Source organism: Mustela nigripes, chromosome 1 (assembly GCF_022355385.1).
Source record: "Mustela nigripes isolate SB6536 chromosome 1, MUSNIG.SB6536, whole genome shotgun sequence".
Classification (NCBI taxonomy): domain Eukaryota; kingdom Metazoa; phylum Chordata; class Mammalia; order Carnivora; family Mustelidae; genus Mustela; species Mustela nigripes.
The window spans coordinates 35,210,389-35,228,680 of NC_081557.1; the positions used below are offsets into that span (position 1 = coordinate 35,210,389).

At 35.4% G+C, this 18,292-nt stretch overlaps 1 protein-coding gene across 11 annotated transcripts in view; it reads left to right on the forward strand.

Annotated features, from left to right (window-relative positions):
* The window catches only part of SOX6 (SRY-box transcription factor 6), a 596,201-nt gene that overhangs the window by 254,299 nt on the left and 323,610 nt on the right, over positions 1–18,292 (forward strand). For all 11 annotated transcript variants that reach the window (XM_059407840.1, XM_059407831.1, XM_059407851.1 and 8 more), the window contains one exon: positions 8,777–8,984. In XM_059407840.1, the coding sequence (XP_059263823.1) occupies positions 8,777–8,984 (208 nt within the window). The remainder of the gene's footprint in view (positions 1–8,776; positions 8,985–18,292) is intronic.

Sequence of the window (18,292 nt, forward strand, 5' to 3'; positions counted from 1 at the left end):
TTCTGATACATCATGAATAAATTTATTGTTATTGAACAATATAATAGTAGTGTAAAGTGGCAGGATGTTGCTCCAACTTTGAGAATGCTATATAAATCTAATATATTCTACCAAGTATCAGCTTTAATAAAAGAGAAAAAGAATATAAAGCCGTTTTACTATTAGAATTACTGATACTTTTATCAGGAATAATCTGTTGTTAATTGGAACCAAATTCAGTATTTTCATTTATATAGGCTTCTTTAAACCACTGCTTTCCCTTGAAATATGTCACGTTGGAGAAAAAACACACTTTTTTCTTTGAGAAAGAACCTGTGAATGTTAGCAATTTAGTTTTCAGCAATATTAAAAATGTTAGATTTCCTTTGTTAGCAAGAAGTTATTGGAACCCAGATTAAGTAAAGCTTTATCTGTCAGTCACCCAATAATACTGAAGGTAGTAAGTGTCTTACACAACACAAATGGCAGGTGGTTTTTGACCCATCAAAAAAGAGTTGTTTGGAGTGGGGAATCGGAAAAAGCAGTTCATATCTAGCGCTTACAAATAACTTAATATACTATATTACAATACTTGTGTGTATGTAATTTTTGTGATAGTGCTTGAATGCTTAATAGAAACTTGAAATATATAAAATGCAGTGCATACAAAAGGGGGTGTGTGGAGCCATCTGTTCTGACAGAGAAGAGTGATCATGACGTGGCTGAGTTGCTCGTACACAGTGATTTAAACCAAACAAAAACAACTTTTAGTTGGTTTTATTATTGTTTATAGCTTCTCTACAGCCATTGTATCCCATTAATTTCCTTAATTTAAAGACTACCAGGGACACACTTGTTGTTGAAGAAATTGGGCTTATGACACATTACAGTAGGGAGAACACACACCACGGAGAACCATCAAATGTCTCAGTAAGAGAATATTCAAAAGAACATTTTTTTAAGGATTTGGGCTTTGTTGGAGTGATTTGGGATAGGGTTTAAGGAAACAGAAGCTTGCTATAGATTGGGGGTTGTCAGAAATCAGGGACAAACTTATAATTTGGTATCCCAATAAATCTTATCTGGAGGGAGGGTAGACTAGAGTGAGGATAAAGCTGTAATTGGTAAGACAGTATTACTAAAATGGGAAACAAAGGCAAAAACAAAATGACAGCATACAATGTAATAAGAGGGAGCACATTTAATGTAGCCTCACTAATGAGTGGAGGAAAGGGAAAAAGAGACTAATATTCTGTCCCTGCAGCTACATTGGACAGCAGGTAGGGAAGTTGATTTATGCAGCTGCTTAGAGAGGCCATTTCCCAGTCATTTCTCCCAGCAGCGATGACTTCTACCTATATGTGTTTCAACTCTATTATGTAGAGCAAGATTCCATTCCTGACCTATGGTCTCTGCTTGTTTCAGTTCCTTACATCTTATCTGACTTCTGCAGCTCCAGCCTGTAGTTCTCCTCTGTGTGCAGTAATGACTGCCCGTTCATATTCTTGGTCAAGGTGCAGTTGGCAACCCAGACAAATTAGAGCAGTAGTGTACTATAGCTGCTCTGGGACAGAGTAGAGATAATCTATATGCAGTTAGGTCAAGTGGGAATTGATAGTAAGCATCCCTGGAGAAAGCTAGTTGCAAATGCTAAGGTTACTGGAGTTTTGCTAGGGGTCAGATCTTGATGGAATTAGTTTGGGATGACTATATAAAGGAGGTGATTTTTGAGCATTGATATTGAAGAGAGTAATGGCATTTAGTATTTATTATTATACTTAGATGAATGAGAATAAGAACCTAAAAATGGTGTCGGTGGTCATCATGACTGGATTTTCAGAATTAAAAATTGAAATACAAGACAGTTATTTCGACAAGATGTTTGATATTTAATAGTAAGAGTAGTTACTGTATGTTGAGTAGTTAGGTGATAGTGTCCTAAGGGCTTTATATATTATTCATTTCTTACAATAACTCTTTGAAGATGTAGTTATATTCCACCCTGTAGAAAGGCGGGGTCTAAGTCCCACCCTCTTGATATGTGCAAGCCTTGGTGACTTACTGTTGAATAGATTGCGCTGACAGTCATATGGCATGACTCCCCAGACTAGGTTAGAAATAGTGATACAGCTTTTGTCTGGCTCTTTCTGGGGGCCTGTACCTTTAGAGACCACACAAGAAGTCCAACTAGTCTGAAGGTCAAATCCTGGAGAGGAAAGATCATGTGAAGAGATCACACAGAGGTGGAAGAAAATGTCCAAGAAACGCCAGCTTCCAGCCCCAGATTCTTGAAGCGTTCACATTTGTGAATAAACAAGTCTATGGGATGACTCCAACCTTAATCACTGACTTAGCGGCAACCTCGTGGGAGACCCTGAGACAGAACCACCCAGACCAGATTCTCCCGAATTCCTGATTCACAGAAGCCATTGAAGATAAATGATTATAGTTATTTTAAGAACTGTTTTAGGGTGATTTTTATACAAGAAATAACCAGTACAAGTTGCATCTTGGTATTGCATTAGGGCTAATAACAAAATGGAATTTGTGTCTCAAAGTGGGTAAAGTTCCTCTCTGGCAATGCAAGGTAACAAAAAGATTTAGAAGGTTCATGTTATTGGAATTATGGCATCTTTTACTGGTGAGAGCGATTTTATTATAGTGCTATGGAAGGAGAAAAGCACTGGATCTGGAGACAGAAAACCTACCTTTGAATTTTAAACCAGTTCTGCCAGTTCTACCTGTGTGACAAGAGGGAAGCTGCAGAACCTCCTGACTGTTACTTTGTTCTTGCTGAAAACAAAGATACAGAACTTTGGTATTCAATTCTTGGCAACACATCTTAACAACAGCATCTAGAAACTGGAGTGAATCAAAGGAGAGAGATGAAGGGTCAGGAAACCATGTTAAATAGGAAATGGGTGTAGAAACTGGAGGGGTGTCCCCTAGAAAAGAACTATTAATTCAATCCCTCCCTTCAGAATTTGAGTAACTCTAAGATTGATTTTGCATATCTTTTGAGGGCAAATGGGAAACAATAGGTGAAAATGATGAGGATCTAGATTTCAGTTGATGCAAGGATTCCTTTTTACATAATTAAATTTGTTAGAAAATATTATTTGAGAGCCTTCGGCTGCAGAAGTGCCAAGGAAAGAAAGCTTGGTTATTTTTTTCTGGGTTCAATACAGGGAGATTATAATACACTAACTCTCTAGACATCTTCAAGAGGGCCATGTACTAAATGATACAGTATATCCTTTTTCCCATTTAATACATCTTTCTTTGTAAATGAATTATTTCTACAACATGTTTTTGGTATTCATAGTCAGTCTTAACAACAATATTTACTTTCTGTTTAAAAGGAGTATTTGTTATAGAACATTTGCAAAATATGGATGACTTCAAAAAGAAAATTAAAGCTACCTATTATCCCAATACTCAGAAGACCATTTATGTTTTGTTGGATATTCTGGTGTCTTTTCTTTTCTTCTGTACATAACTTTTTCTAAAAAAAAAAAAAAAGTATATTGATGTTTCTTACTCACTTACTTTTTACCAATAATACATTATGAATATTCCCACATCCCTATATTTTCTGTAAAAATATGATTTTCAGTAGTTTCAAATCATTTTACCCTCTGGATGAAATCCTAATGCCCTCAGAATGATCTCTAAAATTGGTCATGTAGGTTGCCTGTAATTGATCATCATTATAAACAACTGTGTATTCACCATATATAATATTGTTTTTAATGGCTGCATGGTATTCCTCTGTGTAGCTATATCATCTTCTATTAAATGAATCCCTTTTTAAAGAAAATTTCAGTTTTCAATATTTTGCTTAAATAAGCAATCCCATCACTGTTAGAACAAATCTTTACTCTTGGCCTTATATTTTAAATTGTTTTTGACATATTTGGTGAGTAGTTGTTTCAAGTTCAGCAGCTGATGATGTACTTAACATTTTGTTGGGCGCTCTTGGCAGGGAACATATTGAAGAAACATGAGACATGGCCCCAATTCTTTAAGTGTTAAAATTTAGTTACAGATATGACTAATACCTGCAAAATAGTAATGAATAATTTATTTCAGTATATTATTAAATGCTAAGTTGTGTGGTTCTGATGTGCTTCAATGTGTAGTTCAGGGGGTAAGAGGATAGCGAGGCCCACTCTAGTCAGGCAGGACTTCAAGGATGAAATACAATTTGATCTGAGCTTTGAGAAGTGGGTTGAGTGACTAGTCAAAGAAAATGTAGGACATTCTAGAGGAAAAGAACATGAAGCACAAAAGCTCAAAAATTTATGTGTGTTTGATATATTTACATTACCATGAGAAGGCTATTTAAGTCTAATGTTTTTCTATTGCCACTGCTGAAAAATCTGTTTTGACTAACAACCTCTGAAAAACCTGGGCAATATTTATTTTAAAACATTTTTCCAGTTTTATTGAGATATAATTGACAAATAACATATGAAAGTGTAGAACGTAATTATTTGGCACATGTATATATTGTGAAATGATTACCAGAATAAGTTTAGTTGACATCCATCGCCTTGTATATGTTTTGTCTTTAATATTTACTTTTCTACCCCTTCAGACATGGAAACATCTTAATTAAATATTTTTAATTTGTGACGATTGCTTGTGTTTTCTAGAAACTTTGCCTAATGACTATATTTTTGTACTACTGTGTGCTTTTTCAGGCACCTGCCTATCATTTTGCATTGTATTTAATTGACTTCCAGCAAGAAGCTCTTTAGATAATCTGAATCAATGTTGCTTTAGTTCTTCTGTTGTGACTGGGATCCTTTTAAGTAATATTTCAAGAATTATCTTCACTGTTAGGTTTGGTGTACTACTGAGGTTGGGGTTGAGAGAAAACAAGCTTAAAGTAACTTGCCTTTGAATGAACTAATGCTAACTCTGTTTCCATATGCTCTGCTGGTTGTGATGTTCATTTGCTCAGTCATGTTATACAGTGGTTGTTTTCATAAGAAAGAACAAAAGAAGTAATCTCCTTTATGTTATTTTTTAAAAAATTAAAACTAACCAACCTTCTTAAAATTTTTCATAATTCTATTCATATTGTAGCATTCAGGCAAAACTTTTATTTCATTGCTTTCATAGGGATCAGTGTTTCTTGAAGTGGGATGCATCAGAATGAAAGGACCTATACATTGGAATCACTTGGGGTATTTATCAAACACCATATTCCTGGGCTCCATTGGGGGTGATGAGGGAGGTGAGGGAATCTGCATTTTAACATATTTGCTAGGGAATTCTAAATATTGAAGTTTGAGAACCATTGCTTTAGGGAAATGCTATCTCGCATCTCTCCGTGGCTATGCTGCTGTGCGTCAAGACACAACAGATACCCTCGTTGGCCATCTTTCCTCAAACTGCTATTTCATAGGACCTGTTTCATTTTTAGGAAATTACATAATAAGTTGAGCTTTTTTTTCCGTTAATAAAACTTACATAAATATTGCCTAGCCTCTTAAAAAGAACCCTAGAGATGCTTTGTCAAGTTTCTTTTTCTAATTTGGTATTACTGCCTTTTACCCAACAGTACCCTCTTCGTTGTAAATGTTTGGACTTAAGTGCCCCTTTACACAGATCAATTGCCTGTAGGCTTCCATTCATGAGAGGCTATTATCTGTTAAGTTTTAGAAAGTTAACAAGTGAGGCAGGACATGGTAAAATTTGCACCTTCCCTTGTTCCTAAGAATGGTATAAGGGGACTTAGATGACTTATGCCATTGATGATTTTTTTTTTTTTAAGATTTTGTTTATTCATTTGACAGACAGATATCACAAGTAGGCAGAGAGGCAGATAGAGAGAGAGGAAGGGAAGCAGGCTCCCTGCTGAGCAGAGAACTGGTGGGGCTCGATCCCAGGACCCTGAGTTCATGACCCAAGCTGAAGGCAGAGGCCCTAACCCACTGAGCCACCCAGGCACATCCATTGATGATTTTATCCACTGCTTATGTTGGTGCCTGGTTACATATTGCAAGTAGTTCTTATCACTTTTTTGGAAAAATCATGACTTTTCAGCTTCTTATTCTCTGCTTCTGGGGAGTGTTTAGCCACTTTGCAGATTATGGGACTGAGGACAGTGTGGGTCATTGGTGTGGGAACCTATGGTGATTGTCTGTGGTGTAGGATGGTGGTGGCTACATTCCCATAGGTTAAAAAAAAAAAAACAACAACAACAACAACAACAAAAAAAAAAAAACAAAGAAAGCAGTCTATCTCACAAAGGACATGAGTAAATAAAACTTTAAGTTGTCCCTTAGACAGGAGAGCCATTTTTAATATCTTTTAATTTCAGTTTAGGAGTGATGGGAAAGCCCTTTGTATTATGGTCAATGTTGGCTTATTTGTAGGTAACCCACTTCCACATGAGTTGTTTTGACTTGGTTTTTAATCTCTTAGGTTAGTCAAAGTATTTGTTGTTGTTGTTGTTTTTGATTTATAGGCTACGATACAAGACTAGTTTGCACTTGAAATGAAAGTGACAGAAGCATGATTTATCCAATGGTGATACTGGTTCAAAAAAAGTCTAGGTCAAATTTCTGATCAGAACATTACTAAGAGATTGAAATGACTTTGGAAAACACATTCTGAGTTTTTTTTTTTTTTTTAAGGGTATTTATTCATTTGAAAGAGAGTGAAGGAAGAGAGAGAGCATGAGCAGGGGGAAAGGACGGGGAGAAGCGGACTGCCCTGCTGAGCAGGGAGCCCAATGAGGGGCTCAATCCCAGGACCCTGAGATCTTGACCTGAGCCAGAGGCAGACACTTAGCTGACTGAGCCACCCACGCACCCCCATTTCTGAGTTTTCATTTGCACAAAGCAGAGAATGACCTGACATCCCAAGAAGTCACTAACCATGACTGGCATCTAAAAGAAGGGGTTCCTCTGCACTGTGCTATAGAGTTATTGTAAACATTGAATGAAATAAAACATCTTTCCTAGATCTGGGAGCAAGATAAAGAGGAGCTCTCTTTCCTGCCCCTGCCCTACTCCATTTATTTTATCCTTTTCAATTTATTTCAGTACAAATGTAATGAGTGTCTGTTCTGTGCTAGGCATTGTGTTAGTACTGGGAATAATAAAAAAAAAAAAGACTGATTTGGCTTACCATATTTTTAACAGCTTTTTTAAACTACAGTACACATACACATGATTTACCCATTTAATGTATACAATTCAATGGTTTTTAGTATATGCTCAGGCTTCACAGTATTCAGTTTACTTTAAGAGTCATAACATGTTTTACTAAACAATTCCTTAGGTCCAGAGGGGAAGAGAACCGTGTTGGTTCCATCTTTAGATCTCCTCCTTCTATCAGAATAACGGTACCTACCACTTATTAAATACCACTTCTTAGATTCAGTTTTGTGCCTAGTTGCTTTACAAATGTTATCTCATAATATGTTCCCAACAGCCCTGAAAACAAGTTTTATTTAACCTTCTACAATGACAAAAATACTAATTGCCTAGCATTTGTCAATTTATAGTTATCTTGAAACCGGTACTTGTCTAGGCTCCATTTTTCTTTTCTCCCTCTTTCCCACCAGGTATTATTTTAACTTTGCCTCCTATTTCTTTCCCTAGTTCTTGAAGTTTGCTGGACGTCTTTGTGAAGGGGGAGAGAGATATAGGAGCAGTTAAGATGTTCATGTTTCTGATGAGAATCACAAAGGCCAGATGCTTTATTTCATACTTTTTTTTTTTTTTAAATTGGGCAAGAGAATACCCAGGCCTAGACAGATGAGGTGAATGTAAGATTACTGATGGGCTGTAGCTAAATAACAGTTGCTTCCAACCCTCAGTTCCGATTTAGAGAGATGTAAAAACATTTTCTTTCTATAAACTTTTAGGTGTTTGTTATTTTCAATCTCAGTTTTGCATTTTTTCCTCACAGATGGATCTAACCTTCTTACCAGTTAGCTTACCTTCTCTGTATTGTGAATTCTTGTGCAAATGTTTCGTAGCAAATTTGTCCTTTTAAAAACAATCAAATAAACAAACGTAAAAACATGAAAATAAGCCACTTTCAAATGTATGTGACTAGTACTAAAGTGTAAGTGATAAAGATAAGGAACAGAAAGAATTCTTGGAGCTTTGAAAGATGTATGGCTAGGGAAAAAATGATTCCTCTCAATCCCCAGCACACAAAAATGTTCGGGTTGGCTAACTTTCTGGTACTGATTTAGATATTTATATATTTGCTGTTGAATAATTAACATTGGATATTGAAGCTAATTTCCCTATTGTTTCTAAATTTAAGGATAATGTTATTATAATGTATATATTTTTTAGGCTGTGGGAAGAGCATTTAACAAAATTGCCAATTAAAAGAAAAACTTCACCAATCTTAATAATTAATAATTGAAGTTGAACTACTCTAAATGAAGGGTGTGAATGAATAAGAAGTCGAAGTGTCCATTTTAAAATTAAGGGTTTGAAACTCTTGGGTTGTTTTTTAATTAAGAAAAACCAGTTTTAATCATCAAGTTCAAGGGAGTTCTTTTGATAATTGCTTCTTTAATGTTTAGTATTTTTAAAGCAGAGATGGTTAGACGCAAACAATGAATCATGGAACACTACATCAAAAACTAATGATGTACTGTATGCTGAATAACGTAACAGGAAAAAAAAGAAAAAAATAAAGCAGAGATGGTTAATATTTTTCATCCTCATAATGTTATTCTGAGTTTAGGATTTTTCTCCAACGGTATGCAAAGAAACAAATGTTCTAACTGTTTTATTTTATTTTGTTTTTCTAGGAGTCAGAGAATAATAAGTTATGTTCCCTGTATTCCTTCCGAAATACCTCTACCTCACCACATAAGCCTGACGAAGGGAGTCGGGACCGCGAGATAATGACCAGTGTTACTTTTGGAACCCCAGAACGCCGCAAAGGGAGCCTTGCCGATGTGGTGGACACACTGAAACAGAAGAAGCTTGAGGAAATGACTCGGACAGAACAAGAGGGTATGTGTGGACTTAACTGTTGGGCTTTATTCTTTCAAAGATTCCAGGCCTTAAAAAAAAAAACTGAGTGGGATTTCAAGGGCCAAAGTAGTGCATAATTGGCACTAGCTAGGAAAAAGTTATTCACAGGTTACCATGGTGATGGCAGATTTGATCCGTTGAGAGTATTAAGCAGATAGTTCCATTTTTCTAAAACTTTGCGCATTTTATTTTGTTCTTATGATAATAAATCAAGGTTTTAAAGGGACTGCAAGCTTTATCGTGAAAAAAGGTGTAGTATGGGAACTTTTGCAGCTGCAACTTTATTTTTCATTCTTTTTCTCTCTTACTTCCTTTTGATGGACAGTGTTTTATTATGAAAAGATGAACTGTTTAAAAAGAAAAGAAAAGCAAACAGAAAATAAAAACAAAACGAATTTATTCCTCATTTTTTATAAATATTACAAATTTATAAATATTATCCTTTCACCTCCAAATTGTTGTAGAATTGAGAGTTGTTTCTAATTTGTCAAAGCTAAATGCTCAAGAGGAAAGTGCTGTAACATATGATATCTATTAGATCATCCCACAGCTACCTTCTCTACTCTCTCGAGATATACTTAGCTTCACTAGGTTCACCTATGTCCTAAAAAACATGAAAGAAGACTCTAATAATATTTTTAAATCAAATAAATCAAGTCTAAGTGGTTGCTGTACTATGTATGTTCTTTCGTTCTTTATGTGCAGATTTTAGACTTTGAAATGTAGGGTAGTTAACGGTTCTGGATTTATTGCGAACACTGTACGTTAAATTTAGAGTTCTGTGGCACTGTAGAGAAATTGGAATATAAGAGAATTTTTCATGTAACTTAATTTTATTCCTATGAGGGCTTAAAAGTTTAAAAGTTTCAAATTAATTTTTGTGGATGTGTCAATCACATTAGCACAAAAGGAAGTTTCTAAAATGCATCACACACCTCCCTGACTTACCAACCGGATGATAGGACACAAAAATGTAATTTTTTTTTGATGATTCAGGGTCATGGTGCAGTAGACTATAAACTCCAATACCTATCTAATAATTATGTGACCCTGGGTAAGTTCTTCAGTTTACCTGAGCCACTAAATTTAAAATTTGGCGTGGTACTAGTATTTGACTTGTTAACTCAAACATTTTGAGAATTAACTATAATGATGAACATAGAAGTCTCTGATGAGCAGTCAAGTACATAAATTTGGGATATTGTGATAATTATCATATTATAAATGTCATTTGTTTTATCAGGCTACAATGTGATGATACCCCCAGAGATCATTGAGATGATTAGGACTATTTGGCTTTATGGTTATTTCTCTGCAATTAAGAGACTTTTGAGTTCTTGTGTCTGCTTGATAACAGGTATCTTTTGGTGCATGCACCATCTGTGTGCGTGTGTGTCTGTGTGTATGTGTGTGTGTTGGGGTCTCTTCTTTCAAAATCAGATCACAGGCTGTTACTTTTTGCATTGTGAATAATTTCTAATTTGTTTCTCTTTTAATTTATAAATTATGAAAATAGATAATCACAGCCTCTGGACCATAAGTAAAATATAAACATATATGTCTGGGTGAGTTGCTGAGAGATTCTGGGTAATATTGATGATCTTTAGTTCATGGACTTCTGGCTGCACACTTTATTTTCCCCAACGTGGCTGTGTTCTAGCATAAATGAAGCTGTCAGATCAATAATCTCTAAAGAAGTGAGATTGCTAGATTATTTTAATTATGAAATACCAAAAAGATGATTTAGTCTTATAAGAAAGTGGTTTTTAAAATTCTTTAGTGAGCTCTTTAATGTAAAAATAAAGAAACTGGGGGCACCTGGGTGGCTCAGTGGGTTAAGGCCTCTGCCTTTGGCTCAGGTCATGATCCCAGGGTCCTGGGATCGAGCCCCTGAGATCAGGCTCTCTGCTCAGCAGGAGCCTTCTTCCCCCTCTCTCTCTGCCTGCCTCTCTGCCTACTTTTGATCTCTCTCTGTCAAATAAATACATAAAATCTTTAAAAAAAATAAAATAATGAAACTGATATGCGATGTTTTTTTTTTCCCCCTAGTGTGAACTTCTAGGAAATTTAAAATATTTTTTCTCTTGTACTCATAGTTTTTTGTTCTTCCTCTTTATTACTGTGTGTTAAAGATTTCGTACAAGAGAGACACTTGCAAGATGAGACCTCTCATTTAAGAGTACTTTATCAGTACATTCCTACTATCAAAGAATGTTTTTATGTACTTTACTGAACTTTGTTTTCTATAGTATATATATTTTAGGCATCAGAATTTTGGGCATTTTTTAGTGTACATTAATGTATATAATGTATTAAGTATAAATATGAGGTGATAAAAGAATGCTCATCAAACTTACAGATTCTACAAATCTGGGAGGAACTTTGAATAAAATGCATGAAAGAAACAAAATTCAAAAGGTTTTGACAAATCAAAAATATGAACTTAAAACTAGCCAATCAAATAAAATTTAATAGATCTTATTGTTAAGTCCAGAGATTGTGACCAAAACTCCTAGCTGCACAAATAATTACTGAAGGAAATTCAAATAGCAGACACATGAATAAAAAAAAATAAGCGTATGAGTTTTAAGAAAGTACACTGGGCTCAGCATGATGAATAATGCCAAAAATTTGATAGTGCTGTCTCAATCAGCATTACTAGAATTACAGTATGTAGTATTCAAAAGGTGGTAGTCCCATTGAACTCCCTGCTCAATAGAATGCATCCGAATTACGGTGTTGAATTGAGAATCACCACATTTTAAGAGGGACTAAAAAACATTGGGGTATTCTCAGAGGAGAACAGATGACATGATAACAGACATATAATTACATCATAAGAGGAACGGTTAAAGGAACTAGTAATATTAGTCCTGGAGAAAATAGATGAAGGAAGACTTGATGGTTGTCATGTGGAGGAGAGATTGGGTTTATTCTATGTAGTTGCATAGGGAGGGATTGAATGAAGACCAGTGACAAGAAGTTACAAGGAACCAGATTATCATTTAAAACAATATTAACTGTCTAATAGTTGTACCTGTCCATATATGGAGTAATCTTCTTTGGAAGATAATAAATTGTCCTTGGAGGTATGTGGCAATCTTAATTGCCATTTTAATAGGGCTAGGGGACAAAAGGGTCTTTTTCTAATGCCAAAGCTCTATGAATATTTATGAATAATGGGCTTATACAATATTTCATTGTTCATCATATGTATTTTTTATAGCCATAACCAAGAACTACATAGTATCATGATTATTTTTCTACAAGTTTTCTTTTTATTTTGCAAGGTGACAGTAGAACCCAGGGATTCTTAACTTTTTTTTTTGACCATGGATTTTCTTGTTAGTCAGTGAAGCCTACAGGTTATTTCTTAGTTTAAATGCACAAAGTAAAATCCATGGAATTACAGAGAAAATGAATTTTACTAAAATATTAAATGATTCCAAAATTTTATGATATGGTAGAAAATGCTTCTTAACTAATGCATTAAACAACAAGATCTAATGAAGGGACTCAAAATATCAAAATTTTAATGTAGTGATAAACATAAAAGATATTTTAAGATATCACTAACCAGTACAATGTGCCAGAAAAATATACTGTAATTCTATTGGTTAAAGTATGACAAATATTATGAATATTTTATTGTTTTTGCCTGCATACGCAGTTTAAGGAAGTGCAAATTTTCAATTAGAGGTTTGCAGAAAGAATTTTTTCATCCATGTTCACCATCCAAGGCCCCTTGAATCCTGTAGGTGGACTCTTGGGGTCTATGGACCCTAGGTCTAGAGTCCCTATGCTACATAATATTGGGCACCCATAATGAGTAAGACAATAGTCTCTAACTTTAAAGAGTTCATATTCTTTTAAGAGGTATAGGATATATACAAAATGAACTCTAATTCAGTGTCTAATACAGGAGTTTACAGGACACATTGCACTGGCCTAGGAAGCCATGGGAAGTTTCTAAAGGGAAATGAGTCTTAGCTGGTCTTGGGGAATGAAGGATTTAGATAGGCAGAAATGGAGGGGAGGGACATTTCAGATAGAAGGAACAGGCAGAGACCTTTAAAGTAGCCAGTAGTTCAGGTTCTAATTTAAAGTATGTGAAGATGCATATGGGATATAAGACTGAAAAGGTAGGTTGTGTTCAAATCACTGAGGCCCTTTAATTCTTGGCTTAGGAGTTTGCACTTTAAAATGAAGGTCACGGAAGAATCATTGACAATTTCTTAGCTCAACATGGTGATGGATTTAGAGCTATCCTTCAGGAAGTCCATCTGGCGGCACTGTGTAGGATGTGTAGGAGCATGAGAGACACAGAGAAAATTGTTTCAGGTTAGAGATAATGAGGGCATGAAACTAAGGCAGCAGAAATGAGAAAGGAGGAATGGGTAAATATGGAAAAGATATTAGGAGATAGAATTGTTAGGAGTTGACATTTAAGTGAGGCGATCAGGGGAGAGGAATGGTTCAAATATTGCTCAGAGTTTTTAAACTCTGGGTGAGTAGAAAGGTTGTAATACAATTAATTAAAAAAAATAGTAGAGGAACATATTTTGGAGATGGGAGTCATGAATATTTCTATTTTCTACTTTGAGTTTGATTCCTAATTTTAATTATCTGCTTGGAGCAATACTACAGAACAAGATAATGGTATCTCTGACTCTGTAAAACTATATTTCAGGTCTATGGAGGTATAATAGCTTCACCAATATTTACTTGGCTTTGATCGTTTAAAGCCCCAAATCTCTCTCCTCAGGTGGGGCAGCTTTTACCCCAGGGGACGACATATAAGAGCTTTCAAATGCATCACTTGCCTCACTCTCACCTGTTTCCTGGTTTGAAGGCTTTACCTCATGAATGACAAGCCTGTGTGATTGACATAATAGATGACTTTTCCTGAGTCATTCTTGTCCTGGAGAATGTTTTGACTCTATCAGACTAAATACCTTCCCCCTCACTTCCCCTCATATACAGGAACTGATCTATAAAAAGTTTATTTATTATGGTCTATTTTAAAAACAACATCTACATGACAAAACATTAGGGATGTTATTCTCTTAAAGGCAGATCCTTCCATCAGCCAAATAATTGTCCAGTGTTTTATCTGCCATTCCTCAAGAAATGTGTTCTTCAGAATAGTGATTTGACTGGATTGCTGTGACACTGATGAACAAAGGTGTTCTGTCTGAAGTGCCTCCTCTGAAAGTGAGACTTGTGGGAAAATAGACAAGGTTTCTGTTTTGTTGCAAATTTAATCTTGATGTTTTTGGTCACGGGTAGGTAGGAAGATAGATGATATATGAGGGAGAGACAGATAGATGCATGGATGCAGGCATAGAATGAATATCAGAATCCACCTTTTAAAACAATATTGGTGGGTTGAATATGCAGAAAAGACTGATTATCTGTTCAGGTTAAAATGCTTCCAAGATAAAAAAATCCTTCTGCTGTGATTAAATGATGAATTTTCTTTATCCTTGTGTCACCCGTCTTGTTGCCCATGTAGCTGGGCTCTAACATAAGCGACAGTTGTCAGAAAATGAATACTTTAAAAAGGACTTCTATATCTAAATACATATATTTAATCAGAGAGTCCTTTGGCTTCTGAAAATAAGTTGTCTAATGAGAATTTCATTTGAGCAGCTGCGACTGAGGAGGTCAACAGGCATTGCCTAGGAGAATATGGCCCAGCTGGTTAAATCTGGTTGTTGTCGTGATTTAAATGGTCAAGTGCTGCTTGTAATCCAGGACCGTCTGTTTGTAAAGGGAAGAGTGAGTGCTTCAGCATAATGTACAGCTGTTTTAATCTCTCTTTAATAATAGTGCTTCAGCCACTATCATGTCTTGTGTATCATACTACTAAGTGTATGATCCGAGGCCGAGTGGTCTGCTTTGGGTCAGGTTCTGGAGGCATGTGCTTGCGGGGATACAAACCTGACTCTGATACAAACCTCGACTCTCTGATGAACTAAACCTTCTTTCTCACTTTTTGGCTCTTTTAAAAGATGTATTCTTTAGGTAATAATTACTGTGATCAAGAGGGAGTGTTAAAGCTTGTAGTTGGGTAGAAACATTTAAATACGTGAACTCTGATAGAGGCTATGAACCTAATGGAAAGTATACAGGGTTTAGGTACAGTTGCATAGGCTATTCGTTGGACAGAAATTATATTTGTCCAGTGGAATTGTGTGCCACAAGTTATCATGATAATGAAAGTATGTGGTTTCATTTGACTGTGTATGTGGAGAAAGGGCCAGGAGCATTTGAGCTTTGGATTCCTGGTGGGATAGGCTTTCCAATGGATTATGCAGCTGTTACCCCGCACAAGAATGAACACGTGTTTATGTGTATATCTGACAGATTATTATCATTATTCACATCTCTAAACAATAATTTAGATTTTTACATATTTTTTTTACCGAATTGTATTAAGTTAGCATGTATGTTGGTATATATTGCTTATCTGATAGCTTTTGCTGAAATAAAGGAGGAATGTGGCATACTTTTAAACAATGGGGACACTCAGTTTTGAAAGTCATGATTCTGAGTGAGCTGGGTTTGTGTTTGACCATACATTCTATCATGTGGAGGGACAGTGTAGCCTCCTGATTATGAAGGTGTGCTCTGGAGCTCGAGTGCCTGTGTTTGAAACTCAGTTCTCCATTTGCCATGTGGGTGGCAGAGGACACCTCTCTGGGCCTCAGTTTTCTCAATCAAATATTGGACATAATTATAGTGCTAGTATAAGGATCAAGATTCAGTTAATGCAACAGAAGCACTTAGAGCATTACCAGCATGTAGTAAGTGCTCAATAGAGGTAGCCAACATTATTTTCTAGCCGTATGACCTTGAACAAATTACTTAGTCCCTTTGTGCTTCCGTTCCCTCACCTGTAAAACTGGATGAATGATACCTACTTTGCAGCGTTGTTTGAGGATTTCACATATTAAATATGTAAACACATAGCTTCTATAATTATAATTATTATTACTGTTGCTGTTATAATTGCAATTACTGTTATTATTTGAAGCAACATTTTTAAAGAGAAATATTACAGGAATCTCATCTTTCGCCACAGACCGAATCATAGGAAATGTCCCATGGCGTTAGGGGATTTAGCATTTGGCAGCAATGACGTTCCTGTTTTCTGGAAGAGCAATTCAGTTTAACTCTCCTTTCAGGCTTTTTGGAAAAGCTGATACTAAAGTTTCCCCACTGGAAGCCAATCTTCCCTGCTGAGAAGTATGTGGAATATGATGTTGTCAGTGAGAGAGGTTGGTAAAGCCTTGGATGAGGTTTTCAGATAGCACCCAGTTAAGAGCAATGCGTTCCTGTTAGAGGAAAAAAAAATCTATGAAAAGCCCATACTAAAAAGAAAACAAAACGAAAGTTTAACATTCATACCATGCTAGGGCATCGAAAGAATTTTTTAAGGCCGGGTATATGGATATTAGGTTTACCACCGTTGTGATTGAAGGTTATATTGGTGAAGCATTTAAAATATTTGAGATCCAAACCCTTCTTTATATTTCTCATTCATGGGAAAAATAGGAAAGGTTTTGGATTTTTGCATAAGAAACACATTAAGTATTCATTACAAACACCCCAGAATTATTATTTCAAATAAGTTGGAAATTTCAAGTCATTTAAATGCTGAAGTTCCCCAAGACCACTCATACTCCAAGTGAAGAAGCAATCAGGTATTCAGAGCAATGCTGATGCAACTTGATTTCAGTTCATTTTTTCTTCTCTTTAAAATACTCCATCTTTCCTCCCTATGATATTTTTATCCTTGCTCCCGTTTTAAAGAATTTGTATATTCATAGTAAATAGTTATCTAGTATCAGATAGTTTAAATAACTGTATTTTCTGAAAGTATTGTACAATTAAGGATTAAAATGAGCTAGAACTACTGGTTTTTGAATTATGAAAAGAATTATATTTGATATGTTTTTGGGTGAAGTATATTTGCTTTCTAATTCTTTAGAAGCTGGTCATCCTCTTATATAACTTTATTAACAATATCATCAGCCTGCTTCCTGTGAGCCCCAGACATTCTGGGCAAATCTTGGCTATTTCAATTTGCTGTTGTTTTGTAACTCCTACTTACAGTGTCGGCAATGTATTAGTTGGTGGAATCTTTTTCTTAACTTCATTTTGTGTGTCTCTGTCTTGAAAAGATACTTCATATTTCTTGACTTACTTCTCTTTCTTCAGATTTAAACATTCTTATCTTAAAGCTCTAAGAATGTTAAGAACAGATGCAGGCAATTGCTTTTGATTTTTTCTTGTTCACCTGGGAAGCAAGAAGGTGCTCTCCTGGCATTTTGTTGTTTAGAAAGAGGATACAGATTTCTGATGGTTTGATGAAATAAGCCCTATTCTTATGTGATTTTTGAACATGTAGAATTTGAGCGTATTGTTAGCATTTCACATTTTTTCCATTTTCCATTGAAAATTTATTAGATCGACTTCTTCAGGATTTATGCTGGGATTCTAAAAAGTAATAGGAGGGGTAGTTTTTGGATTCATATCTTTTTCTTATATAGTATATATGTAAATTACAAAGAAAAATGAATATACAAGGAAGTGGGAAAATTAAATATGTGTTTATTATGTCGTATATGATACATAAATGTTATAAGGCATAAAAATTAAATAAATGCCTGGGAATTCATCATCCAACTTAATATAAATTATTACTATTGAATCTACTTATGTTTTCTTCACCTGTACAATCTATTTATTTTCTACCTAGATGTAACTGCTGCCAGAACTTTGTGTTTATCATTTTCCCTTTTTGTTTTAAAACAGTTTTATGTGTCCCCAAATTATGTTGTTTGGCTTTGTTTTAGAACTTTGTAAAAATGGTACTACACTATTACCTTCTGCCCCTTGCTTTTTATATTCATAATTATATTCTAAGCTCAATTTTGCAGTGTATGGCTCTGGTTCATTTTCACTTTTATATAAAATTCTATACATTATTCCATAGAATGATATACAGGAGTGTATTTTCCTGTCTACTGTGTCTGGACACTTGGATGCTATTGTTTTCTGCTAGTAAAAACAAAGATGCTATGAACATTCTTGCACCTGTCTTCTCATGTACATGTGCACGAGTTTCTTCTCTAGGGTGTATTCCCAGGAGTGGAGCTGCTGTTGATGGATATTTGTATTCTTTTTCCACTCTGTTGGAAAACATTACACAAAGAAGTTGGGGCTACAGTGTGTGTGTGTGTGTGTGTGTGTGTGTGTGTGTGTGTGTGTGTGTGTGT